Here is a 27,538-nt window from a genome sequence, read left to right on the forward strand (position 1 = left end):
ACATACATCATACACACATCATATACACGTATACACATACATCATACACACATCATATACACATATACACATACATACATCATACACACACATCATACACACATGTATACACACATCATACATACACACATACACATAAATCATACACACACATCATATACACATATACACACATGTATACACACATCATAAATACACACATACACATACATCATACACACATATACTCACTTATACACACACATCACACATACACATATACACATACATCATACACACACACCATACACACATAAACACACATATATGCACACATAGTACACACACACATCATACACATACATCATGCACACATATACACACATACACACACATCATACATACATGTCATACACATACATCATATGCACACATCATACACACATATACATACATATATACACACATCATACACATACACACGCACATTTACACACACAATACACACACATCATATACATCATACATGCACATCATACACACATCATATACATTTGTATATACATGCACATCATACACACATATACACATACATCATACACACATCATATACACATATACACACATATATACACACATCATACACACATATGCACATTTCATACACACATGTCATTCTCACATATGCACATTTCATACACACATGTCATTCTCACATATACAGACGTACATACACACATCATACACACATACACACATTTCATACACATACATCATACACACATCATTCTCACATATACACATGTACATACACACATCATACCCACATATACACACACATATACACACACATATACACACACATCATTTACATCATACACACATACATACATATATGCACATCATGCACATACATACATCATACATACACACATACCACACAAGTATACACACATCGTATATACATATAGACACATATCATACACACACATCATACACACACATACACACACACACGCACATAGGAGTCATTACTATCCAATCAAGGTCATCAAAGGCATAAAGGAGGGTCAGGATTACGGCGAGACTGATGAAAAATCTCTTGTAAAATTTGTTCGAGGACCTAAACATTGAACTAAGCAAAGAGTAACACAATGAGAACTATAAAGCTTCACTGAAAGAAAGAGAAGAACTAAAATTCCCCATCCTTCCCGCTCTACCTCCATGGTGAGTATTCAGCTCATTTGGGGGTTTATTCTCATTTGTTAGAGCCAAAGCCTTTCATCATTTCTGGGCAGAACATCCATCAAAGGCAGACCAGGTGGTACCAGCTGCACCTGATGAAAGAAATCACACGGTTTCATTATGTAGAGTAATGACAGAAGAACGAGCAGTTTGGACCAGCTGGATCTGTCTCTGCCACTCTTTAGTGCACATACGCACACACACACACATGCACATACACACACACACGTTCACACACACACACACACATACACACACACCAGAAAAAGAAGATTCAGGAGCTCTGAATTCGTGGAAGCCAGAAATTGAACCTGGTACCCATGGAATCTGGAATCTTTCTGGCCTGTTATGATGTGCAAAGCAGCAGGTCTTGTTCATAACTGGCAGTAAATCTGCTTATTTAGTTAGGTAAAAAAATAAATAAATTGTTATGACTTTTCAAAGCCATGAATAGCCAATAAAGTGAAAAACAGAGACACTGCCACATGTTCTTCTCTGTTGTAGTAACAATAGCAAACGTATATAACTCTTACTAGGGTCTGTGTTATTCTAAGTGCCTAATCTAAATTAACTCACTCAGTCCTCATAATAACCTTATGATGTAGATATGATTATCATCCTCTTTTACTGATAGGGAAATTGAAGCATGGAGAGGTTAGGTAATTGTCCAAGATCTCGCCATCAATAATTCATATTAGAGGTGTTGATTTGGGTGGGAGTGTGGATGCCCATAAATAAAGGAATATACTCAGACACCTAAAAGGTACAGGAAGTACTCTTCACTAAGATTTCACTTAATCTCCAGCATCTTTCTTGTGCCATATTCCATCCATTTTAATCCTTACACGTGTAGAGTGACACCTTCTAACAGAGAGCGATTCCATTAAGAGAATAATGAAAACGGTGTTAGGGGACCGGGCTTGCAGCCCAGGCTGCTCAGTTAATGCTGGAAATTGTCTCAGAGAAACTGTTTCTGATGTCCAAAAAAGGGCCCACAGCACTGGGAGAAAGGACTGAAGAAAGCCAGAGGGTATTGTGGTCTCAGCGAAAGTCAGTGCTGCTTTCAAAGTTAATGAGAAAGTTGCACGTATGACACATTGGGATCTCTCCTTTATTAGCCACTTTATTTTTAAGGCCTTTCTTTGCACACATTTCATTTTTATTCTTTAAATATAAAGGTGGCATTGATGCCAAAATGGCAAATTGTGTAAGTGACATATTTGATTTTCCATTTTCTGGATGCAGCAGACAGGTTCCAGTTTCTACTCTCCTTGCACTGTGCTTCGCACTTATTCTTCAGGAGGGAGGTGATGAATCTGGATGTGTTCTTAGCAAAGTATTCTTATGGGCATCCTCTGTTGAGTCAATATCCAAACACTATTGCAGGCAAAGCTAAGTGTAACTTATTTTCTCTGCCAGTTTTATCTCTTATTCTGAAATTTTAATGTTCACACTTCATAAATCGTTTAACTAAAGGATCAGGTCAACCTCCTAAGTTACACAACCTCTACTAAATGCAAGAAACAAGACCAGGTTTCAGGTGATTGTGTGGCTGTAGAATTCGTTTCATTATTTTGTATTTGATGTATTCTCATATAAAATCTTTAAATGCAGCAAGTTTATAGGCCCATGACCTGCTGATTTCTGTAGCTCATTAGTGAACAAGGAAAGAGATGCAACCAGTGTTGTTCCAGAAGAAAAATCAAGAAGAAAGTATACACTTTTCAATAATTAGAACTGCTGAAAAATGAAATGGAGTGCCCTGCAAAGGACTGAGTATCCATCTATAAAGGAATCTTTGCCAATATTCCTCCTACTCAACCCGAAGGCATTTCTGATTATATTTTGCAGAGAACTTAATTTTCCATAGTCATAGACATCTAAGCACTTGGAAATTTAAAGAAATCATTTCAAGTAGTAAGAAATTGACAGAGATAACTTGATGAAGCATGTAAACTTCTTTTTCTGAAAACTCTGCAGAGGTTTGCATGATCTCTCTTTAGGGCTGGGGCTCAGAATCAGGGCTGGGCAAGTCAATGAGGGCTGTGGCCCCTGGAGGCTAGTGGACCAGACACAAGTGGAGAGGAAAGAAGGAAAAGGAGGAAACAAGGAAGAATAAGGTGAGTGGAGGTGATAGTGATACTAACATAATCATCACAACAGTTGCGTCAATCAATTACAGTTGTTCTCATTTTTCACACAAAGGAATTGAACCTTAGGGTTGTGAGTCCCAAGATCATATAGTAAGTGACAGAGGCAGGACATGGTAGATTTCAGGGTTGGGATTCCTGATTCCACGTTTTCCCATAATAGCAGGACAATGGCTTGTTCACCTTAGCCTGGATGGTTCTATTGTTTTAATTTTTAATTTTTTTTTTTTTTTTTTTTTTTTTTTGAGATAGGATTCCACTCTGTCATCCAGGCTGGAGTGCAGTGACACAGTCATGGCTCACTGTATCCTCAACCTCCTAGTCAAGTGATCCTCCCACTTAAGCTTCCTGAGTTGCTGAAACTACAGGTGTGCACCACCATGACCAGCTAAGTTGTTGTATTCTTAGTAGAGAAGTGGTTCTGCCATGTTGCCCAGGCTGGTCTTGAACTCCTAGGCTCAAACCATCTGCCCACCTGGGACTCCAAAAGTGCTAGGATTACAGACGTGAGCCACACTGCTCAGCCTGGACAGTTCTATGTTAAAGACAGGTCTAAGAAGGGGAGCTCACTTCTGGATCCTGCTGTAAGCCTCATGAATTTAAAATATCATTACTGTGGATAGTCATAAGTACGTTGCTTAGTCTCCTGAGAGTCATCTTCCTTTATATGAAATGGAAGTAATATCAATGAATCTTGGACGTCTATTAATATTATAAACTCTGAATTCCAATTTTGAAAGACTAGGAGAAAATGGAAATGATTGATTTTGTTTTTTAAAAAAAACAAAGTGCAGGTCTCTGATTTTGGCTTTGCATTTTGACCTGAGCTTCATTTAACTTATGTTTATCAATGTTTGAAACAATTTATATTTTCTTCGTGTTTATGTTTTTTATTCCAGGAAGCATGAAAGAAAGAAACTCCCTACTCCCACCACAAACTGTTCTCTCGTTATTCCCCATGTTCAAGAGAGCTACAGACCTACTGTCTATGGGTCTAGCAGCTATGAGCCTAACACTTTCATTTACCTCCTAAAAAGAGAGTAGGAAACAGCTGAGGCCAGTATAAGGGGTGTTACTCTAGGGCAGTGATGGTTAAGAATAGCAGGGGATGAGTTTGGGTTATCACCCTCTACCCACAACCACCAGGGACATTTGGCACTTTCTGAAGACATTGTTGATGGTTACAACTGGGGGTGCTACTGGGTCCTAAGGGGCAAAAGAAGCCAGAAATGTTGCTAAACAGCTTACAATACACAGTATGTTTCCACACAAAGACTCACAGAGCTCCAAGGATCTATATTGCTAATATTGGGAAACCCCAATCTTTATAAAACCAGGTAAAATGCATGGCGTTTTACAAACCTGGGTACTTCCTTTGGCAAAATCTTCTAAGCTCCCAAACCTAGAGAATGACAACATGACAGAGCTGTTCACAGCTTTTAACAATGGGTAGAGAAGCCTTTCCTGCACTCGCCACTAATCTTCAGAAGTTCCTAGAGTGTGCTGTGTGAAATAGGCAATGTTTCTTAGATCATTCTTTTCACCATTTTTATTTTTCTCTAGGAAAAAGCAAACTGGCTTTTGGGAATTTCTGGTTGCCTGATGTTTTACATCATTTTTCAGGATTTGCTTTTAATATCAGGGTTTTTCTTTTTATGTGTCTTTTACAAGAAGAAAAAGAAAATATGGAAGGAGATTTGGAAAAAACTTTTAAAACCTGTGTAGTGTCTCTAAGAACAAGAAAAATCATCAGAGCTGTACGTTCCAGGTTTTCCAAACCAGCTGAAAGAGGTTTCTGAATAATCACAACCTCAATAACCATTCTTCATGTTTGCCATTTTCAAAAGTCTGCTATTTTAAAAATCAACCCAGTTGATTAGACAATTGGACTGAACCTGAGAACTATGCCTAAAGCAAGAGCTCAGAAACACAGACTAGTTTTAAGACTTAGAAAATAAATGTTGGAAAAGAACACAGAAAGGTCACAAGTAACACTGCACACACAAAAACAGAATATAAAAGGTAATATGACTTGAGTAAAAAGGTGAAAGGTAATGAGTACGGAGTCCAGGTATGACTTTTACAATTGCTAAGGCATTCTGTCTATATCGCTGAAGCTTTGGCAAAATCCCCAGACCCACAGAAAAGTCTGAGTCACCCATCTCTCATCTCTTTATTCTCTGGAAAAGGTGACCTAGGTGTCAGCTGTACTCTGTGGCTGATTGTAATGAACATGCTGAGAAATCTGAGAATGGAAAGCCAGTGACATCAATCTTGGAGTTAGAAAGAAATTATTATTTCTGAGTTCAGTATCTGGCCTTACCATGCAAACTAGATTTTTCTAGTCTCCCATTCTTTGAATTGCCTTAATTTAAAGTGTGTTGAAAAGTTCTCACCTGTGTATGAGACTTTTAGGGTTATTTGCTTTGTGGGTTTGGTATGAACTGAAGAGAATCTGAAAGTTCTTTCTCAAGCCAAGAGACAATTTGAGAAAATGACAATGTTGTCCTGAGCTTTAGGTTCAGAAGGATCATGATCATTTTGCTGAGCTAAGACGCAGAGGAGAATCTAAGGTAAAGTGAGTTCTAAGGAAAGAAAACTGCTGACCACAGTAACAGAACAGCATATAAAATGGCTACGGAAAGTGAAAACTGCTTCAACCCAAACACCAAATTCAATGCTCACTTCTGCATCGAGGGACAATCTTTCAATATGTATGTTACACTTCTTCTAATCCTTTTTACAGACACTTAGAAAAATGTTTAAATGATTTTAAAAATTTGATCCATTTACATTTGTTCCTTAGAAATAAACTATAAATATTGAGATTTAGTGATGTAGTTATGTTTGCTGTAGAGCTTATTTTAAGTATATTCATAGATTTTGAAGTTAATGTGTATTGCTGTCCTTTATATTCCAAACATTAAGAGCATCAAATCAGACTAATATCTTCTTCCTCATGTAAGATAAAAATAATAAAGCAATAATTTTAAAAATAGGGCTCTTAATTGAGAATCCATCACTATTTATACTAACTAGACAGAGATTTTCTTGTAATTTACTTTTGTTTTACATGCTCACATATAAATATATGATATAACATGTATAGAATGAATTGATAACACAAGACATAAATATAATTTCATAGGAGAATGTTAGCTCATCTACATGATGAAGCTTTTACAGATTGCAGGTTTATTTTTTTAAACTGCTAACTGACCTGTTTATCATTAATAACACAGAACTTCTAACTGACCAGGAATTCCACCACAGTAACTCTATTTTAATATTGGGTAAAATGTTTTGAGCACTCCTTACGTACTCAGCACTCTGAATACATTATTTTCCTTAATCCTCACAGTAACCCTAAGAAGCAGGAACTGGCATGATCTCCATTGTACAGATAGGAAAATAAGGCAAAGAAAGTAAGAAACTTGCCCACAGTCAAAATCAGGTGGTAGGTAGTGGAGTCTGGTTTTAAAGCTGAGTCTGCCTGAGTTGGAGCCAAAACCCTGAAACACAGCACCGTAAACTTTTCATTAGTCTAGGTATTACTTTATGGACTACAACGATAAAACCACATTGTTTTAAAATAGTGTATAGTAAAGAATGAATCACAAATTCAAATTGACTTTTCTTATTAGTTCCAATTACTACGCTTTTAACATATGTTAGCTAATATTCTTTTCCCTCGAACCTCAAAGTGTTTTCACTGTAAAATTTAATTCACTTTCAGCGAAAAATCTTATAAGATTTACTGTATTCTTCCGTTGGAAAAAAAAAGACACTAATATTTTAAGCTAAATTTAGCAATACATATATCAAGAGCCTTAAAATACTTATACTCTCTAACTTAGAAATTCCATTTCTGGAGAGTTTATCCTCTAGAAATAGTTAAAATGCATATAAATGTTTTGTCACAAACACATTTATTTATATATTTATAAAATTAAAATTTGGAAGTAATATATTTATACTGGGGAACGGTTAAATAAGTGATAGCATTGCTATTTCAAATGATGTTTATAAGAGGTGTATTATACTATGGAAAAACACTTGTGTTACATGTTTATTTTACTTAGAATGTAAAGCAGAGAAGAAGGGAACAGAACTACAGCCTGCACACTTAGTCAGAACTAGGTAAGATAAACTTCCCAGAATCACAAAACTGGAAGAAGGCACCAAAATATGTTTAACATGCTTCTATATTTTACTTATGTTTTTCTGTATTTTCCAGTTTATAACAATTTGTACATGCTAATTTAAAACGGAAAAATATATCTGAACTTTCTTTTAAAAAGTTATAAACAGAACGGCTGAAACATAGCAGATTTGACCTTCTATGAGTCAGGTTCAACTTGCCATGGATCCTACAGTTCCAACTGAGGAAGTGAATGTAGTTAAGAGATGCCTAGTTAGAAAACACAAGGAATGGCAAGGTGTCGTGGCTCATGTCTATAATCCCAGCACTTTGGGAGGCCAAGGCGGGAGGATGACTTGAGCCCAGGAGTTTGAAACCAGCCTGGGCAACAGAGTGAGACCCTGTCTCTATTTTAAAAAAAAATAAAAAAAATAAAAATAAAGGCTGGATGCGGTGCCTCATGCCTGTAATCCTTTGGGAGGATTAGGCATGACGAAGGAGCACTTTAGGAGGCCGAGGCAGGCGGATCACTTGAGGTCAGGAGTTCATGACCAGCCTGGCCAATATGGTGAAACCCTGTGCCTACTAAAAATACAAAAATTAGCAGGCTGTCATGGAGCATGCCTGTAATGCCAGCTTCTCGCGTGGCTGAGGCAGGAGAATCGCTTGAACCCAGGAGGCGGAGGTTGCAGTGAGCTGAGATTGTAGCCTGAGCTACAGAGCGAGACTCCATCTCCAAAAATAAAAATAAAAAATAATAATAACAATAAAATAAATAAAACACAAGGAACCCAGTTCCTTCAAGTGCAACCCATAGGACTATTAATGTGAGAGCTGCAGTAGATTTCCACTGGGAGAGTTCCCTGAAAGGAACCATGAGCCCAGTATGCCCATACCTTTGTATGACTTTTAATACCACATCCCAGCTCTGCTTCTTGGTTCACTGGGATATTCCACATGTTGGCAATGTCTAAAAACAAACAATTAGCTTTGCAAGCTACCACATGGTCACTGAGAGAGACAAAAGGGAATTGCCACAATGAGGTGACTTTCATCTCTCTTGCTGTTCAGAAGGCTGATTTTGTTCACACATGAGGGAGAGAAAAATGGCAAAAATGGGAGTGGGGGTGGGGAATGGAGGTGGAGGTAGGGAGGTGGAAATAAGTTCCTCATCTTCTAGGAAAATACCAAGTTGCATACCAACCTGAAGGGTAACCCAAATTGCAAATCCAGGCTATTTCACAAGATGAGAAAGGCCTTAGCCATTTTCATTCAAATTGCTATTATATGTTTTTACAAAGAAAAAATATCTATGCACAGTTTGAAAACAGTATTATATATAAAATATTTAGTCCTTTTAGTGTATCTTTAAGAATATATAAAACCTCTTACTTGGAGATAACATTAAAACCATAAATTTAAGCATTTCATAATACTATAATATTTTTAAAACCTTTATAAAACACCTTCCAGAAAGGTTTGCACAGACAGAAAATAAAAAAGAAAAGCTTGGGAAATATTGCATTTTGCAACAGTTTTCTTGAATATTGGCAGTGCATATTGGCATATTAAATACTCCTAGAAGACCTACAACATAGACGTTGGCTTAACTTTGCTTATTTAATTGTTTCTCAAACCTAATGAATCAAAACGCCATCTTCATCAAACATAAAGTGGATCAAACACGCAATTAGGGAAGTGTTGCTCTATGTAGATCAGTGTTCAATTTCTTTTACTTTCTCCATCTCTCCCACTCTCAAGCCACATCTCTCAACCTCTTTCCCAAGCTCCTCTCACCTTAACTCTAAGACACAACCCATAACCTGGCAATAACTGGATCATGTCTTGGGATATTGCCAGTGGTTGTTATACATCAGCTCTGATCTGAAGAGAATCCATGTACAGCTAAGAGAATAAACAGCTCCATTCCCATTCTAGTTGGTCGTCTCCCCAGGACACCAGCCAAAATTGCTGCTGACTAAGGAGGCCCCCTTGTTATTTTTTGTTTTTGTTTTTGTTTTTGAAGTGAACATCTTTCCCTTAGAAACTCAGCACGGGCTGAGGCACCAATTAATTTTGCATAAGCTGCCACGCACCAACAGATGTTAATCCGTTTGTTCATAACCACAGAATATTGTTTTAGGGTCATGTACGTAACTTCTGCCTCCAGCCCTGTGGATTTATTTACTGCTTAGTCCCTAGTTCCTGCAGCTGTGTCCTTTCAGTGACTGCTTTATGGTGGCCAAGAGACTTGAGGTCGACTGCCAGGACTCTGAGATCTGGAGGAACACGTGGACACATTATTCTTTTGCTCTGAAGCTATCCAATTCCTGTTCCGGTCAGATGGGGAGATAGTGGGAGGATATCTCTGAAATTGCCCAGCACTTACTGCTGATATTCCTCATGTCTGACATTATTGCAAGAGAACAGACTTAGATCTACCCTCTGTGTGTTCTTCAGTGGAAGGTGAATTACTAACGAAAGTGTGATAATACAAAACACAATTGAGTGTAGCCTTGGCTTTATTTGTAAGACCTACTCTGGAGATATTATTTTCTTTACTCCAAGACTACACATTGGATCCAGTCTGCTTCAAACAAGAGACCGGGAAAGACGGGTTACTATGCTAATTGAATACTAATGAAGCCTTTGCTTAAGTTGGGTTTTGTTGCAAGCATTTGCCACTACATTTCTTTTGTATTTATGTAGAGGGAAAAATAAAGTACTTCAAAGGTAGCAAGAGTCTTACTTAGCCTGAGCATTTGCAGACAAAATGTCTTGCTACTCTGTCTTTTGTGCTTGTAACATTTGTAAAGAGTTTTGTTCAGCACTATGGAAAAGCAAAATATCATCATCATTATTACTGGCCTTTGTCCACAGTGGATTTCATCCAGATTCTAACCAGTGACTCTGTGACTAACAATCTGAGTCACTAAGTTTCAGATGTTTATGGATTTCAACACAATTCCCAGACTGAAAGTTTTTTTTAAATTTATTTTCATGTTTCAAGACTCAGAAGGAATTAAATGCCTTTCTGTATTTCCAGTCTAGTGCAGAAAGAAATAAATGCCTTTCCGTATTTCCAATCTAGTGTCACTGAGTGACAGGGTTGGAACAATTCAGTGAATAGATTGAACTGTTCCTTCAATTACAGATTTGTATTGACAAAAGTTAATTACCAAAATGTCAAAAAAAATTAGTGTATACTTCCAGGACAAAAGTCTCCAGGCTGGCAGAGAATTCAGTGAATTATAAATATTTGTGTTTTCACCATGGTAGTAGCACAGGATAATTACAGAATTTAAAATGCAGAGAATCACGGTGCTGGGAAAACTGAATATCCACACGTGGAAGAATGAAACTAGACCCCTCTTTCTCACCATATACAAAAATCAACTCAAGGCTGGATGCAGTGGCTCATGCCTGTAATCCCAGAACTTTGGCAGGACAAAGCAGGCAGATCACTTGAGGTTAGGAGTTCAAGACCAGCCTGTCTGACGTGGTGAAACCCCGTCTCTACTAAAAGCACAAAAATTAGCTGGGCGTGGTCATGGGCGCCTGTCATCCCAGCTACTCGGGAGGCTGAGGCAGGAGAATCACCTGAATCTGAGATTCAGAGGTTGCAATGAGCCGAGATCAAACCACTGCACTCCAGCTTGGGCAACAGAGCAAGACTCCATCTCAAAAAAAAAAAAAAAAAAAAAAAAAAATCAACTCAAAATAAAGACTGAAATGTAAAGCCTGAGGCGATGAAACTACTAGAAAGAAAACATAGCAGAAACACTTCATGACATTGGTCCAGGCAAGGATTTTTTGGATAAGACCTCAATAAAAAGAATGAAATCCTGTCATTTGCAACAACATGGATGAACCTGGAGGACATTATGTTAAGTAAGAAAAGCCAGACACAAAAGGCAAATACTACATGATCTCATTTATATGCGGAATTTTAAAAAGTTGATCACATAGAAGTAGAGAGTAGAATACTGGTTAGCAAAGTCAGCTGAAAGGTAGGGAGGAGTGGTGGGAGTAGGAGAGGTTGGTTAGTAGGTACTAGGTTATAGTTAGATGAGAGGAGTAAGTTCTGGTAGAATACCGGTTATCAGAGTCAGGTGAAAAGTAGGGAGGAGTGGCGGGAGTAGGACAGGTTGGCTAGTAGGCATTAGGTTATAGTCAGATGAGAAGAATAAGTTCCGGTACTCTACTGCAGAGGTCTCAACCTTTTTGGCACCAAGGACCGGTTTTGTGCAAGACAATTTTTCCACAGATTTTTGAGGGGGATGGTTTCAGGATGACACTGTTCCATCTCAGATCGTCCAGCATTAGTTAGGCTCTCAGAAGGGGCACACAACCTAGAGCCCTCCTGTGTGCAGTTCGCCATAGGGTTTGTGCTCCTATGAGAATCTAATGCAGCTGCTGATCTGACATGAGGCAGAGCTCAGGTGGGAATGCTTTGCCCAATGCTCACCTCCTACTGTGCAGCCCAATTCCTAATAGACCACAGTTTGCAGCCCAGTAGTTGGGGATGCCTGCTCTATGGCACAGTAGAGTGATATATTTAACAATAATGTGTTGCGTATTTCAAATCAGCTAGAAGAGACTATTTTGAATATTCTCACCACAAATAAATGAAAAATACTTGAGATAATGGGTGTGCTAATTAGCCTGAGTTGACCATTATGCAATGTACACAGGTAGTGGAATATCACACTGTACCCCATACAACTATGATGTGTCAATTAAAAATAAAACTTAAAAAAACAAAAAAGAAATGTAAGTGAACACAATATAAACACTAAAAAAAATAAAATAAAATGCAGGGGACCTACTGCTAAAAGGTAATAAAGAGAATGATAGAAAAATGCAAGTATATTGGCTGGTTATTAACTTTGCAAAGATGCGCATCTTTATTCTTATAGCTCCTTCAAAGGCATATTAGAAAATGGACAGTCTGACCAGGGTCTACTTGAGGGTGGAGGGTGGGAGAAGGGTGAGGATTAAAAAACTACGTATCAGGTACTATGCTTATTACCTGGGTGACAAAATAGTCTGTACACCTAATCCCTGTGACATGCAATTTTCCCAAACAAACCTGCGTGTGTACCCCTGAACTTAAAATAAAAGTTGGAAAGGAAAAAAAAAAGAAAAGGAAATGGACAGTCTGAGCTAAAATATCCCTTTTTATGGAAAATCTCATTATTTTAATAATGTTATCATTTTTCTGTATTTATTCTCATACCAGCTCTAGATTATTCCTAGACTGTAACTATCGCTGATTGTTCACCTTACATCGATCTTTTATTTTTATTATTATTATTACTTATTTGTAGGGACAGGGTCTTGCTGTGTCACCCAGGCTGGAGTGCAGTGGTGCAATTATGACTCAATGTAGCCTTAAACTTCTGGCCTTAAGCAATCTTTCCAGCTCGGCCTCCCCAGTAGCTAGGTCTACAGGTGCCATGCTACCACAGCTGGCTAAGTTTTTAATTTTTTATAGTGATGTGGTCCCACTATGTTACCCAGCTTTGGTCTTGAATTCCTGGCCTCAAGTGAGCCTCCTGCTTTGGTCTCCCAAAGTGCTGGTATTGCAGGTGTAAGCCATGGTGCCTAGCCCCATCAACCTTAAAAGACAATTCGTTGTCATTTTCACATGGAATAATTTCACAAACATTTGGTCATACATTTTTACAGCATCTAGGGTTAATAATATATTACAGTTTCATAGCATTTTGCAAAGAATTCTCTTGTATGTTATCTCACATTCGTCTCATCATCATATGCAGTAGAGAATAAATGTGTTGCTCCATTTTACAGATGAGAAAATTGATGTATATTACACTGATATAATTGGCTTAGACTCATTGGCTAAAGTAACATGGATTGTTACAGAAAAATAGAGGTCCTAGTCCAAAGCTATTCTACTAGACATGTGATATGGTATGGCTCTGTGTCCCCACCCAAATCTCATGTTGAATTGTAATTACCAATGTTGGGGGAGGGACCTGGTGGGAGGCGATTGGCTCATGGGGGTGGATTTCTCCCATACTGTTCTTGTTATAGTGAGTGAGTTCTCACGAGGTCTGATGGTTTAAAAGTGTGTGGAACTACATCCTTGCTCTCTCTCTCTCTCTCTCTCCTGCTCTGCCATGGTAAGACGTGCTTGCTTCCCCTTTGCCTTCTGCCATGATTGTAAATTTCCTGAGGCCTCCCAGCTTTGCTTTCTGTACAGCCTGCAGAACTGTGAGTCAATTAAACCTCTTTCTTCATAAATTATCCAGGTCTCAGGTAGTTCTTTATAGCAATATGAGAACAGACTAATACGACACATAACAGAAATTTGAGGTTTAAAAAGAATTTTTGCCTCTAAATCCTCATAATGCAAGATTAAGAATAAAGCCTGGACAGAGGAGCTGTTATTTCTGGATACCGGTCTTTGCAAATACTGTTTGGGTTATCAAGTATTATCTTGTATTATGTTAATGCTCTCCAAAGTATCAAAGTATAATCAGACTGCACAAAATATTATCAAAATATACAAAGATAATAAAGAAAATGAATTAGATTTATTAGATTAAAAAACTATTTACTCATCATTCTGTGCCCTTTATAGGATGACCTGTATAAGTCTATGTAGGATGTTCTTGAGCACACATTCATAATTGTTGCCTTTCAAGCAAGTTTCATTTTTCACTGTGAACTTGTTGGATTTTACGTTTAAACTAATAGCCTTTCTAAGGGAAGATGATTTATCTACCATTTCCCTTACATCTTCCATAGTGTCTAGGCTGGAACCAAAGTTGTTGCTTTTTGACTTCTGCATGGCAACTACTCCTGTGACATATTTTGAAGTTCCTTGTACACCCTAATCTGGCCCTGTACCCACACTGAGCCTCATGGCTAAGTTTGATATCCAAGCAGTAAGATGGTCTAGTAGAATCCCCTAAAGCACAGGTCATGAGCCATCCACATCACACCTATCTGGTGTCTCTCAGCAGGTGCAGGATTCTAGGTGCTTCCACAGATCTTCCCCACCCAGTGAAGCTGCATTAAACAGCTTCCCAAGAGAGTCTTGTGAACTCTCAAGTTTGATCACTACCCTAATGATAGCACTTTTCAGCTCCTGGAAATTTTAATGAAGTTGCTCGTGAATATGGTTCCTGGGCCTGGTCTTTGAAAATGAAAACGGAAGATGGTGCTTGACTTTGGGGAAAAGAAGTGAGAGGCAGACTACAAAAATGGCTCAAAACAACACCCTCTGACAATTACTAAGAGAAATGTTTACCTGTGCGCTGGGAAACAACACCCCTCATTTTTGTAAGGCAGTTCCCAAGCAGATGCCTGATTTCAGGATCTCTGGAGCTGCACCCTCCAAGGCACTGGCGCTTAGAAACGACACGAAGAGCCAGCCCTGCTGAGCAGGACCAGGGCGCCAAGTCTGAATGACTAATATTTTTCCAATCTAGAACGTCATTAACCGATTGATAACTATTTTCCCTTTAAACTAGGCAAAATCAGCATTCCTCTCCCCTCTGTGTGCCAGAATCCGAAGATGAACAAAAGAGATTTCCTGCATCAGGAAAACTGTGTTCAGTTCTCTTGGATTCAGGCCTTCAACCCGAATTGGGTTGAGTGAATGAAGATGCTGATGAGATGTCAGGGACCTGGGGAATGAAGATACACCCAGAAAAAGCAGGACCCTGCAGGAGTGGACAAAGAACTGGAGCACAGGGATGTGAGAGGGGTTGAAATGAACAACAGACTCATACGAGAAGGATTTCTAATCAGAAGAGAGTGACTGCTTTAATAAAGCTGCAACCTGGAACAATTACAATCTGACCAGATGTTCTTGCAAAACTGGTAAAGCAGAGAATGTGAAAAAATCTCTCCCCCTCCTCCCCTGAATGCAGTTGACCAAAGGCCGAAAGGCCGGATCCTGAAAGCCCAGATCTGATCCCTGCAGATCTGGGCCACCCTAAAAGCAATCGAGTGTAATCTTTCCAGCTCCAGGCCCTGGGATGAGGGAGGTGGGAGGAAGGCAGAGAAAGGCGGAGGAAGGTGGAGGGAGGTGAGAGGAGGTGGAGGGAGGTGAGAGGAGGTGGAGGGAAGTGAGGGGAGGTGGAGGGAGGTGAGGGGAGGTGGAGAGAGGTGGGTGGCGGCTCCAGGGTTTGAAAACACATCCAGGACACTTGCCCATCCTCCAAGAGCACGCCGGCTCGCAGGCTCTTTCACGCTTCTGCTTGGGACAATCGCGTGCATGAAATCTGGCAGGGAAGAGTCAAGGAGATTGTTAGCCCGAGGGCTAGGACGGTGGATGTGGGAAGCAGGGGCCTGGGGGACACGTTCTCTTCCTGCCGCGGGCTGCCTCGTGCTCCTGAGTCCCCGCGGGGCCTGGCGGCGAGGCCGGGGGCTGCAGGCGACCATCCGGCAGGCGGCGGCGGCGACAGCGGTGGCCGCGAGGGACGCGCCCGGGGCCCGCGCTCACGGGGAGCGGTCGCGGCTTGGCAGCTGCTCCCCGCGCCCCCGCGGCCTCGCCAGGGGAGGGGGCGCCGCGCCGGGGCCCTGGATCCGCGCCAGGCCGCTGCTTCCAGCCGGCGGGCCCGGGGCGGGGCGGGGCGGCCGGGTCCCCATCCCCAAGTCCCTTCCCCCACGCGGCCTTCGCCCTCCCAGCTCCTTCCCGCGCCGTCTTCCCTTCCCGCGTTCCCCGGGAGAAACATGGCCGGGAGCAGCGAGGAGGCGCCAGACTACGGGCGAGGCGTCGTGGTAAATGCAAACTCCCGATTTGGGGGCTCGCCCCCCTCCCCTCCCTCCCTGGCACCCTGCTTGTAGATTAAATGCCTGCCGTGCGTCGGGAGAGAAAGCGGGCCACCGCTTTGTTCTCCCTCCTGGCGGGGATCGCTTCCATCCTCAGACCCTGGCCTCCTCTCCCCGCCCCCAATCTGAGGAAACGCCGAGTCCCGTCCCTTTACCCCGAGTTCCCAGCGTCCCCCCGCGTCCTCCGGCCGGTAACCCGCTCCTGCAGCGTCCCGCCGGCGCCCAGCCGTCCCCATCCCCGCGAGCCACGGGGAGCAGCTTCTGGGAGCCGGCCGGGCCAAGACACCCGCGTGCTGCTCTGTAGGCCTCCTTCTTCCTGGGCCTCCTCTTCCAGAGCGGGCTTCAAGTTTTGTTTTTAAAAAGGGCACTGAGGGGTTTTGAAGGCAGCTAGGAAATGAAGTAGCTCAAGTTGACAGAGCTTGAGCTCTGAAGCCTTTGGTACCCAGGTTGGGGGGCTCTCTGGCAGTGGAGGCCTCTGCAGGAGCTCTGGGACACGCTCCTGCGGGACCCATGGTTTGTCTGTAAAAGGCAGCAACAGCAGGCTGGGCTCTGGAGCGAATTGGGAGGATGCATGTAAAATATCTAGCAGTGTGTCCGGATGGGAGGGTGTGGGATGCTGGTTTCCCAGAACTGAGCCTCCTGGCGGTGTCTGCCAGAGGGTACCCATCTCTCAGTGTGCTAGGATCTAATCCGTTCTTGACCTTGTGGCCACGTCCTCCCTGCTCCCTGAGAAGTGGTTTTCCTAGAAGGTGGTGGTTATAACTTGTGTCAAGTTCAGTGTGAAACTCAATGGTGGTGAGGATGGTGGGTGGAGCTAACTTGCCATCTCTTTCCAGGGATCAGCTTGTCATTCACAGATAATCTGTTTATGAATATGAATGGCCTGAACTAAAGTTAGTGGGCTGGGGAGGGAAACACACTCAGACAGAACCGGTCAGGTTGAAATGTGGGGCTCAGTGCTTAATTTAACAGCAGGCCCTTTCCTTCTTAAAGGATGAGGAGTTGATTTATTTATTCATTCCACAAGTTGATTGTCCTGCTGGGTTGCAGAAGGTGTTGTAGGCTCTGGGGTGCAAAAGACAAAGGCCTTGTCTTCATGAGCTTGCGTTCTAGAGAAGACACAGGCAAGCAGTGTGTAAACAAATAGAGAAAATTTCCAATAGAGATGTGCAATAGGAGGAGGGCAACAGGATAGAGGGTAATTGGAGGAGAAGCGGGGAGTGATGCTTTTGCTCAGGTGGTCAGGGCAACCTCTCTGCGGTGACCTTTGAGCTAAGATCTGAAGGGTACACAGGAGTAGCCATGTGGACTGCAGGCGGAGACCCGCGTATCAAATGCAAAAGAATCATTGTATCCGATTTATGCTTTTACAAAAACCATTCCAGTTGCCCCAGGAGGAGGGGCAAGCCTAGCGGTGTGATGGATGGGAGGGAGACTAAAAGGCAAAAAGGGCAATCATTAAGTTCATTGTGGACAAATTGAGTCTGCAGTGCCTGTAAGGCCCACAGATCGGGCTGCACTGTAGGCAATTTGAAATTCACATTTGGAATTCAGGAGAGCGATTGGAGAGATTTGGAAATCAGCAGAAAGAATAATATTTAATGTTCAGGAATGCTCAGTGAATGTGGAAAAAACAATTAAAGCAACTGTTAAGGATGGAAGCCTGGAAAGTCCCAAATGTAGGAGGCTGCCTGTGGGGGAGAAGCCAGTTGAAGGAACCGAGAAAGAACGCTGAAGGGTGGGAGGGCAGGCAGGGTGATGGGTGCCTTGGGAACGGAGCATTGTCACGAGGTCATCAGAAGTGTCAGATGCTACAGGGACAGCAAGTTGGATACCAAGATGGAAAACAGCCACTGTATTTAACAATTACAAAGTCATTAGTAGGGAGAATCTTTTAAACAACCACTCCATTGGTAGAACAGTTAAAATATAGTACAAGTTGAGCATCCCTAATCCAAAAATCCAAAATCCAAAATGCCCCCAAATCTGACACTTTCTGTGCGCCAACATGATGCTGAAAGGAAATACTGGCTGGAGCATTTTGGATTTCGGATTTTCAGATTAGGGATGCTCAACCAGGAAGTATAATGCACATATTCCAAAATCCAAAGAAAAAAAAAAATCAGAAATTGGAAACACATCTGGTCCCAAGCATTTTGGATGAGGCATACTCAACTTGTACTACCATAACATACTAGATACTTGTAGAAAAGAATAAGGTGGATCTAGATGCACTGATAGAGTAGGTAAATTGTTGAAGTCTAAGAAACAAGTGAGAGAACATTGTAAATAGCCCAGTCTATTGGTGTCAACAGAGGTCCTCCTGGAAGCAAGATGATTTTTTGAAAGATGCAAAGAGGTAGTGAGAGAGGTATAAAGAGAATAGAGGGCCAGGTGAGGTAGCTCATACCTGTAATCCCAGCACTTTGGAAGGCCAAGGTGGGTGGATCACCTGAGGTCAGGAGTTCAATAAAATCCTGACCAACATTGTGAAACCTCGCTGCTACTAAAAATACAAAATTAGCTGGGCATGGTAGTGCATGCCTGTAATCACAGCTACTCGGGAGGCTGAAGCAGGAGAATTGCCTGAACCCGGGAGGTGGAGGTTGCAGCAAGCCGAGACTGTTCCATTGCACTCCAGCCTAGGCAACAAGAGTGAAACTCCTTCTCAATAAAATAAAATAAAGTAAAAATAAAATAAAAACAAAAAAATGAGTATAAACTGGACCAGCTGCCATGGGGCTTGGTGCTTGTATGAGAGCCCACCAAGGTGGGAAATAGTCCATGTATAATGGAGATAGTCCCTGCATTTACATCCTTTTCTCCAGTAGAACTTGGAATAATTAGATTAACCTCGAGTTGGATATAAGCAGGCAATTTCAGAGTCAATCGAAGCTGCTGGTAGAAGGCAACTCATGGCAGGTAAGGCAGGAGGGAAGGGAAAGCTGGAGAGGGTGAGTTTACTGGGAGAATAGAATGCTCTCATGGATGGGATACAAAATATCAAATTAGTACCAGTTTTCAAAAGGGGCAGGTGGCTGGGAGTGGTGGCTCACACCTGTAATCCTAGCACTTTGGGAGGCCGAGGTGGGTGAATCACTTTAGCCCAGGAGTTCGAGACCAGCCTGGGCAGCCAACCCTCTCTCTACAAAAAATACAAAAATTAGCTGGGCGTGGTGGTGCATGCCTGTAGTCCCAGCTACTGTGGAGGCTGAGGTGGGAGAAGCACCTGAGCCCAGGAAATCAAGGCTGCAATGAGCCATGGTCGCGCCACTGCCTTCCAGCCTGGGCATCAGAGTGAGACCCTGTCTCAAAAAAGGGGCAGAGGGCAGGTAATAATAGCAAGCATTTCTTGAGCACAAATCTGTAAGGGAGGTCTAGCATACTCCCCATTTTACAGAGGAGGAAACTGAGGCACTGAGAGATTAAGTAAATCACCCAGGTCATATAAGTAGCAAATGGCAGTAGCAGGATTTGAACCAGCTTTCAATCACTATGCTACATAGGAAACTGTGATTCCAGGATGGAACTTCGGGGTTGGGGCTGTCTGTAGGACTGGTGTGGCTATGTGAATATATTGCTAAATGGGGAATAAAGATGTGGTTTGAGCTAGGTATGTAGTTTGAGCTGGTGGAGGAGCTACAAGATGAAGTTGTTGGAAGGATTGTCAAGGTAGGTATTGGAGTAAATCACCCAAGGAATTGTCCAGGAATGAGGTAGAGAAGAAAATTCTGAGTCGGTAGAAATTTGTTGATAAAGATGGCAAGGGATGTAGAGTCAGATGTTATAAGCATGAAACGAGAAGTAAAGTTTGTGCAAGAGAAGGGAATATTAAGAGATTTAAGATGGCTCTTGCCTATCAATGGCTTTCAGTTGAACTGGGGAGGTGGGACATTTATACCATTAACAATAAATGGTAGCAAATGCTAATTGCCACACAAGAGAGGTAGATCCTAAGGTGAGAAATTTTGCTCGGGGTTGGCTTGCCATTTGATCTGGAGCTAATAAAGTCACCAGATTCCTGGTTGATACCTCTTTGTTACTTCTCAGGGAGAGAGAAAGATCTTCTCTATCCACCTGGCTTTTGGGGATTGGGTTATTAGACATGTTTTTGTTTGTTTGTTTGTTTGTTTTTGTCTGGTTTGGTTTTCGCCAATGGATTATCAAGGGAGCCATCATTAGTACTTACCTAAGTGAGTTTGGTAGGAATCAGGAGAAGAGCAAAAGCTGAAATGATTGTTGTGTTTCTGTTATGGCTGGCTTCCCATCACCCCCAGTGAAAATATGGCAGTAGCAGAGATAAGTAATCAGGTATAGCTCCATCAAAAGCACAGCTCTACTAGGTGGTAATGAGTTTGCCTTCGGAGGGGCAAACCCACCACAGAAGAGGAAGGCATGTGGATACGAGGTGGTTGGCCTGTCGAACTTCCTTTGTTCCTCTGTGAGCAGAACCTGGGAATCTTTTAGCAAACCACTTGTCCCCACTTTTCAAGATGTGTGGTTTTGAGGTGAGGCCCTTCCCAGGGTACCTCCCTCCCTGGCTCTGGGGCTGGGACAGGAATCCCAGAACTCCTGTCTGGGATTCTTTGAATTAGAATGAAGGGACGAGGCCCCCTTTCTCTTGCTGGTGGAGGACAGATGAGAGCTATGGCCTGAAGGAGAGAGCGGGGTCAATCTGTGGAGCTCAGCGGGGGAGAAGAGTAGAGATTAGCTTCTTATATGTGTTTTCTCCCTCAGGGAGAAAAATAATGCAAAAAATAGTCTAAGCACAAAAAAAAGTATTCTTAATGACTTACAAAGTTTTCAGTGCATCTTCAGTGCGAAAAAGAGAATCAGAATGAGTTCTGGGATTTGGATGTTGCATAAAATGACTCAGTTCATGGGTTTGTCACTTCCCCCAGCTTGGCTATGTTTTGCTGTTTTGAACAGAGAAAGCATTGTGCTGAATACACTTAGAGCATATTATCTGTGATACTGAAACTATCTACAGACTCTGGTTTTGATTTTTTAAAAAACACGTGAATAACAATTATCTACAGTTCATAGCAACCTCCATTCCTACAGGTTTCAATTTATTTACAACAGAATTTGCATGCACCATTGAAATTAACAAAGCATAAACCAGTATTTCCATCATCTTGAATTGACTTTCATCTCAACAATGAAAACTCACTATTTCAGATTAATTGAAAATAATGGCCAATTTGGATTATAGAACAGTTTTAGAGAAATATATTTTTTACTTTTATACTTTTTGTTTTGTTTTCTTGAGACAGTCTCACTTTGCTGCCCAGGCTGGAGTGCAGTGACACGATCATGGTTTACTACAGCCTTGACCTCCTAGGCTCAAGCAATCCTCCCGCCTCAGCTTCCCAAGTAACTGAAACTACAGGCACATGCCATCACGCCAGACCAATTTCTTTTTCTTTTTTGTAAAGATGGGGTATATTGCCCAGGCTGGTCTCGCACTCCTGGGCTCAAGTGATCCTCCCACTTCAGCCTCCCAAAGTGTTGGTATTACAGGCATGAGCCAGTGTGCCAGGCCTCAAATGTATAGTTTTAACTAAGATAATAAGACCGGTATATAGGTTTGAGGCACTTCTTTAGATGAATTAACACATATAATTTGTTGTTAAATGTTTAATGTTTCAGTTCATCTAAATGATCAGCATTTATTGCATAAGTACTGTAGACCAGATACTGATACGAGTCTTACATTCATTATCTTATTTAATGCTCACCATGGCCATATGAGGCAGGCACTAACTCCATTTCATAGATGAATACACTAAGACTTAGAAAGTTTAATATGCCCAAGGCCTCATGGCTGGCAGACTTGTCCCAGGTATGTGAGACTTCCACGTCCATGCTCTTAACACAGTACTCTGTGCTGCCTCTGGGCTATGGATCCATGTTACAGTTTTAGTCTATAGGTTTGTTTCATTTGTCATTTTCTTATCATCTTTTCCTATTTTTGGCATTCATTTTTGGCACTTTTAGTCTCTTTCCTTTTTTTGGCACCATGTGTCAAACATCGTGTGTTATACACCATGCAGTGCTCCAGGTATTCTAAGTATATTATCCTTACAATAACCCTATCCATAGGTTTTATTGTGTCTTATTTAAAGCAAGGGGACACTGGATTGCAGAGAGGGTAAGTCATCTCCCTAACATCACAGTAATAAGTGTCAGAGCCAAACTCTTGAACGTGGAGTGGAGAGTATTCTCCGAGATTCAACCAGAGCAGGGGGCAGTAAAGGATTGATGTGGTTGGAGGAATGGATTCAGAAGACCACCTGTTAATAGTGCCACTGGTGGAGGGGCTCCAGAAAGTGGGGTAGATAGTATATGTGGTCTGAAAGGGGATCCAGAAAGTGCTGTACACCTGGGTGAGCCCCCTGGGGCCTGGGGCCAGTCAGGGTTCTCCTGGTCTGGTCTTTGCTGTGGCCTGCCAGAGGCTCTCCTGGAGTCTCCTCATGTACAGCTGGTAGTCTAGACTCTGGCCAGCTGCTGTGGTGTTAGAGGTTATAGCAGGTACAAGGAGTTCTCAGGGTGGCAGCTGGAGGAGCTTGGTGCAAATCCAGCAGTCCCACCAGCCAGTTTGATGGTAGAGGAAGAGCAAATGAGACACTTTTCAAATATGCAGATTGACTGGGCTTGGTGGCTCACACTTATAATCCTAGTGTTTTGGGATGCCAAGGTGGGAGGATCCCTTCAGGCCAGGAGTTTGAGACCAGCCTGAGCAACATAGCAAGACCTCATCTCTGCAAAAAAATCAAAGAAAATAAACTGAGCATCATTGTGCGCTCCGTATCTCCAGCTACTTGGGGGGCTGAGGTGGGAGGATCGCTTGAGCCTAAAAGTTTGAGGCTGCAGTGAGTTATGATTGTGACCTTCCACTCCAGTTTAGGCAACAGAAGGAGAGTCTGTCTCTTAAAAAGTAACATAGGTGATATACATCATTTGGCCACCAGTCAGCCACTGGATATGACACACTGGAATCTCCAGAACCTTGAACAGTGGTGCTCTTTATCACAAGGAGACAAACTGAGAGTTCAGGCTGGAGTTCAGGTTTTCAGATAGCCGGAGGATGGAGACTGTGTCATCCATTCATTCATTTAACATTTTTGAGCACTTACCGTATTCCAGATCAGCATTCTGGGCACTGAGGGATTGAACAATGAATCAGAAAAAGTCTCCGCCAGAAGGAGCTCAGGTTCCGACAGAACACACCCATGCACACACACGTCATTCAGTGGTAAAACAGGCTATGAAGGTCAGGGAAGGCCTTTCTGCAGAGGTGACATTGAATGGAGACTTGAAAGAAGTAGAGGACAGCCATGTGGAAAATCTGGAGGAAGAGTGTTGCAGGCAAGAGGAGGTGCCAGTGCAAAACTCGGGAGGCAGGGGCGTGATTGGCAGATCAGAGGACTTGCAAGAGAACAGCGGCTGAAGCAGAGGGAAGAGGAAGAGTGCCAGGAATGAGTCAGACAGGTAACCCCCGGTGAGCCACAGTGAGGACTCTGGCCTTTACTCAGAGTAAAATGATAAGCCCTTGAAAAAAAATCTAAGCAGAAGGCTGCCATGATAGGATGTCCTTTGTCTATTTTTATTTTTTGAGAGGCAAAGTCTTGCTCTGTCACCCAGGCTGGAGTGCAGTGGCACTCATAGCTCACTGCAGCCTCTAACTCCTGGGCTCAAGTGATCCTCCTACCTTAGCCTCCGGAGTAGCTCAGACTACAGGCACATGCCACCTTGCCAGGGTAATTTTTTAATTTTTTTGCAGAGACAGGATCTTGCTGTGTTGCCCATGCTGATTTCTAACTCCTGGCCTCAAGGGGTCTTCCCGCCTTGGCCTCTCAAGTGCTGGGATTACAGGCATGAGCCACTGTACCTGGCTATGATGTGCATTTTTAAAGGAGCACGTCTGCTTCCATGTGGAGGGGCTGCAAAGTGGAGGCAGGGAGACAATTGTAGTGGCTCCTAGGACAGTCCTGGGAGAAATGATGGTGGCAGTGGACTGGCCTGGGGGTAGGGGAATAGCAGTGGAGGTGCTGAGAGGTGGTCCTGGATAAATTTTGAGGGAATTGAAGATATAGTTTTCTACTGTGTTGCCTGAGGGGGATGAAAGAAAGGAGTCAGTGACAATTCCAAGGGACAGGAGCCTTCTCAAGGATCCTGCATGGGAGCCTTGGGTAGGACAGAGAGCTACCAGGGGCACCAGGAATTTGGGAAAGCAGATCAGAGGCTGGGGGCAGTCAGCAAGCTCTCCATGAAGAAGTGGGGTGTGACCTGGGCTTCTGAGTTCGGAATACAGAGGTAGAGGAGGAAAGGGGGAGAGAGAATGAAGGGGTGCACGGCAAATGAGTGAATGAAACCCAGAGCTGGGAAGGATCCTGACTTGACTGCAAACCATTCTGAAGGCAAGAAGCAAAGATGTAGGGAGTTGGGCTGGGAAATTAGGGTGGGTCTGCACTGTGAAAGGCCTCAGAAGCTCAAAGCTGGACAGAGGAGTCAAAAGTGTACAGGACTGAGTAAAGAATGGGAAACTGAGGCTGGGTGTGCTGGACAACACCTGTAATCCCAGCACTTTGGGAGGCTAAGGCAGGCAGATGGCTTGAGTCCAGGAGCTCAAGACCAGCCTGGGCAACCTGGCAAAATCCCATCTCTACAAAAAACACATAAAAATTAGCTGGGCATGGTGGCACACACCAGCTACTCAGGGGACTGAGGCTGGAGGATCAGTTGAACCTGGGAGGCAGGGTTGCAGTGAGCAGAGATCACACCACTGCACTCCAGCCTGGGTGACAGTGCGGGACCCTGTCCCAGAAAGAAAAAGAAAAAAAAAAAGAATGGGAAACTGGTATACAGCTAGAGTATGATTTGAGTGCATAACATTTCATTGTTACATCTTTTCTTGATGTTCCTAGAGTAAAAGTAACTCCACCTTCCCCTTCCCTTTCTCCCCCACCTCTTTACTATTCTGACCATAAAACTAGTACATCAAGTCCTAAGCAAGAGAGAGACTTACAATCAGTCCATCCACTATGTGAATAGGCCAATTTTCTGGACCATCAGTTTCTAATAGGACAGTTTAAGTGTCCAACATAGTACGTCGTTTTAAAGTCTTTACTGTAGTGACTAGACACTCAAAAGTTTGGGTCTGCTCTGATCCCAGGAGATACATACTTTTAATAAGAAATCTTTTCCAGGCAGATGAGGCACGTACAATAAATAGAAATGTAGTAGTATGTATAATAATATAATAATGATACTGTATGTATTTTAGAATTATAAATATGTTATTTATTATAATATATTTATGATAATTATATAATTTGGAGACAAATTATATATTACACATATGCATTCATAAATAATACTGTTGGGTCAGCTATAAAACACTGACTTCATATTTTTATTGTATGATAGGCCAGGCGTGGTGGCTCATGCCTGTAAACTAGCACTTTAGGAAGCCGAGGCAGGCAGATCACTTGAGATCAGGAGTTCAAGACCACTGGTCTTTTGCCAATATGGCAAAACCCCATCTCCACTGAAAATACAAAAATTAGCTGGGCATAGTGGCACATGTCTGTAGTCCCAGCTCCTCAGGAGGCTGAGGCAGGAGAATTGCTTGAACCTGGGAGACAGAGGTTGCAGTGAGCTGAGATCACCCCACTGCACTCCAGTCTGGGTGACAGAGAAAGACTCTTGTCTCAAAGTCTCCAAGAAAACAAAACAAAACAAAACGAATATTTTATGATGCCAATAGTTGGGAATGGAGTGCTCCATTCTCTTTAGTACTAAGCCTTGTATCAAGTTGTGGAAACAACCTTGTTCCACTCAACTTTTCATACGTTGAGGGAATTCTGCTTTCAAATGATACTCTCTTGTTATGTTTTAAACAGAAATTTCTGATGAAAAAATACCATAACCAAAATAATTTGATTTGCAGATTATGGACGATTGGCCAGGGTATGACTTGAATTTATTCACGTACCCACAGCACTATTACGGAGACTTGGAATATGTCCTCATCCCTCATGGCATCATTGTGGACAGGTGAGTGTGATTTCCTGTGTCAATCTGGGTCCTGCATTGGGCTGGCCCACACTTGTGTGAATCCCACTTTTTAGGACCCTATTCCTGAGCTCCTTTTTATAATGGTAGAGAAAACTTTTATATAGGGCAGTGAATTTGAAATAAAATGAATGTATGCTTAAACCGAACGGTTTACCTGGACATTTGTTCAGGCGGTATGGTAATATGGTAAGAAGGATATACATACATAAGCTACTATAAGTAACAGCCTCAAAATAACAATGTCCTAAGATGGCTTTTCCGTGGCATAGAAGTCCCAACCACCCTCACAGAGGGGGGACAGTTCCGTGATCAAATAAACTTTGGAAATTTTGTTTTTGTATCTCCCATATTTTTGTCTCTCAGTTGACAAATCAAAACAAACATTAGCATATTAAAAATATGGAAATTCCAGCCAAAAGTAAAGAAGAAGAAAGAAAAGAAACCTGCTTGACTTTAACAATTAAACCAACCATTTCTGTGTAAAGGGAGACTCTGTACTCAGTTTACCTATTTATAAAGCTCAGAAGAGATTTCCCTTAACACCAGTTTGGGAAGCTCCTAATTTAAACAACTTCTTGCATTTCTTACCTGAATTTTCTAATTTTAAATTAATTTAAAATCAGTCAGAACATGATTGACTCCTGGGTAGGGTTACCCCAAGCCTTTTCTTTGTACAAGAGAATCCTCCAGTGAACTTGTTAAAATGCATATTCTTAAGCTTTATGTCTAGAAATTTCAAATCGATATTCTAGAGTGGGGCCCAAGAATGTCCGTCTTCACCTTTAAAATAAATTTATAAGCCAGGGGCTATGGCATGCACCTGTAATCCAGGCTACTCCGGAGGCTGAAATGGGGGGATCACTTGAGCCCAAAAATTTGAGACTAACCTGGGGTAGTCTCAAATAGTGAGATCTTGTCTCAAAAAAAAAAAAAAAAATTAAGATGTAATTTATAGGGCTGGGTGCAGTGGCTTGTTCCTATAATCCCAGCACTTTGGGAGGCCGAGGCAAGAGGATTGTTTGAGCCAGGAGTTTGAGACCAGTCTGGGCAATGTAGTGAGAACCCATCTCTACAAAAAAATAAAAAACATTAGTCAGGCATAGTAGCACAGGCCTGTAGTCGCAGCTAC

The 27,538-nt window shown here is 42.2% G+C and overlaps 1 protein-coding gene across 3 annotated transcripts in view; it reads left to right on the top strand.

The window, feature by feature from the left end:
* Positions 1-15,551: 15,551 nt before the first annotated feature.
* Positions 15,552-27,538, top strand: part of PRTFDC1 (phosphoribosyl transferase domain containing 1) — a 111,127-nt gene continuing 99,140 nt past the window's right edge. Inside the window, exons 1-2 of one of the 3 annotated variants that reach the window (XM_025397690.1) lie at positions 15,552-15,580; positions 26,282-26,388. In XM_025397690.1, coding sequence (XP_025253475.1) covers positions 26,285-26,388 — 104 coding nt within the window. In that variant the 5' untranslated portion in view covers positions 15,552-15,580; positions 26,282-26,284. Of the gene's footprint in view, positions 15,581-15,895; positions 16,276-26,281; positions 26,389-27,538 lie in introns of those variants that run through there. The other 2 variants (XM_025397692.1, XM_025397691.1) reach the window with 2 other exon arrangements.

Source organism: Theropithecus gelada, chromosome 9 (genome assembly GCF_003255815.1).
Source record: "Theropithecus gelada isolate Dixy chromosome 9, Tgel_1.0, whole genome shotgun sequence".
NCBI classification, from domain to species: Eukaryota; Metazoa; Chordata; class Mammalia; order Primates; family Cercopithecidae; genus Theropithecus; species Theropithecus gelada.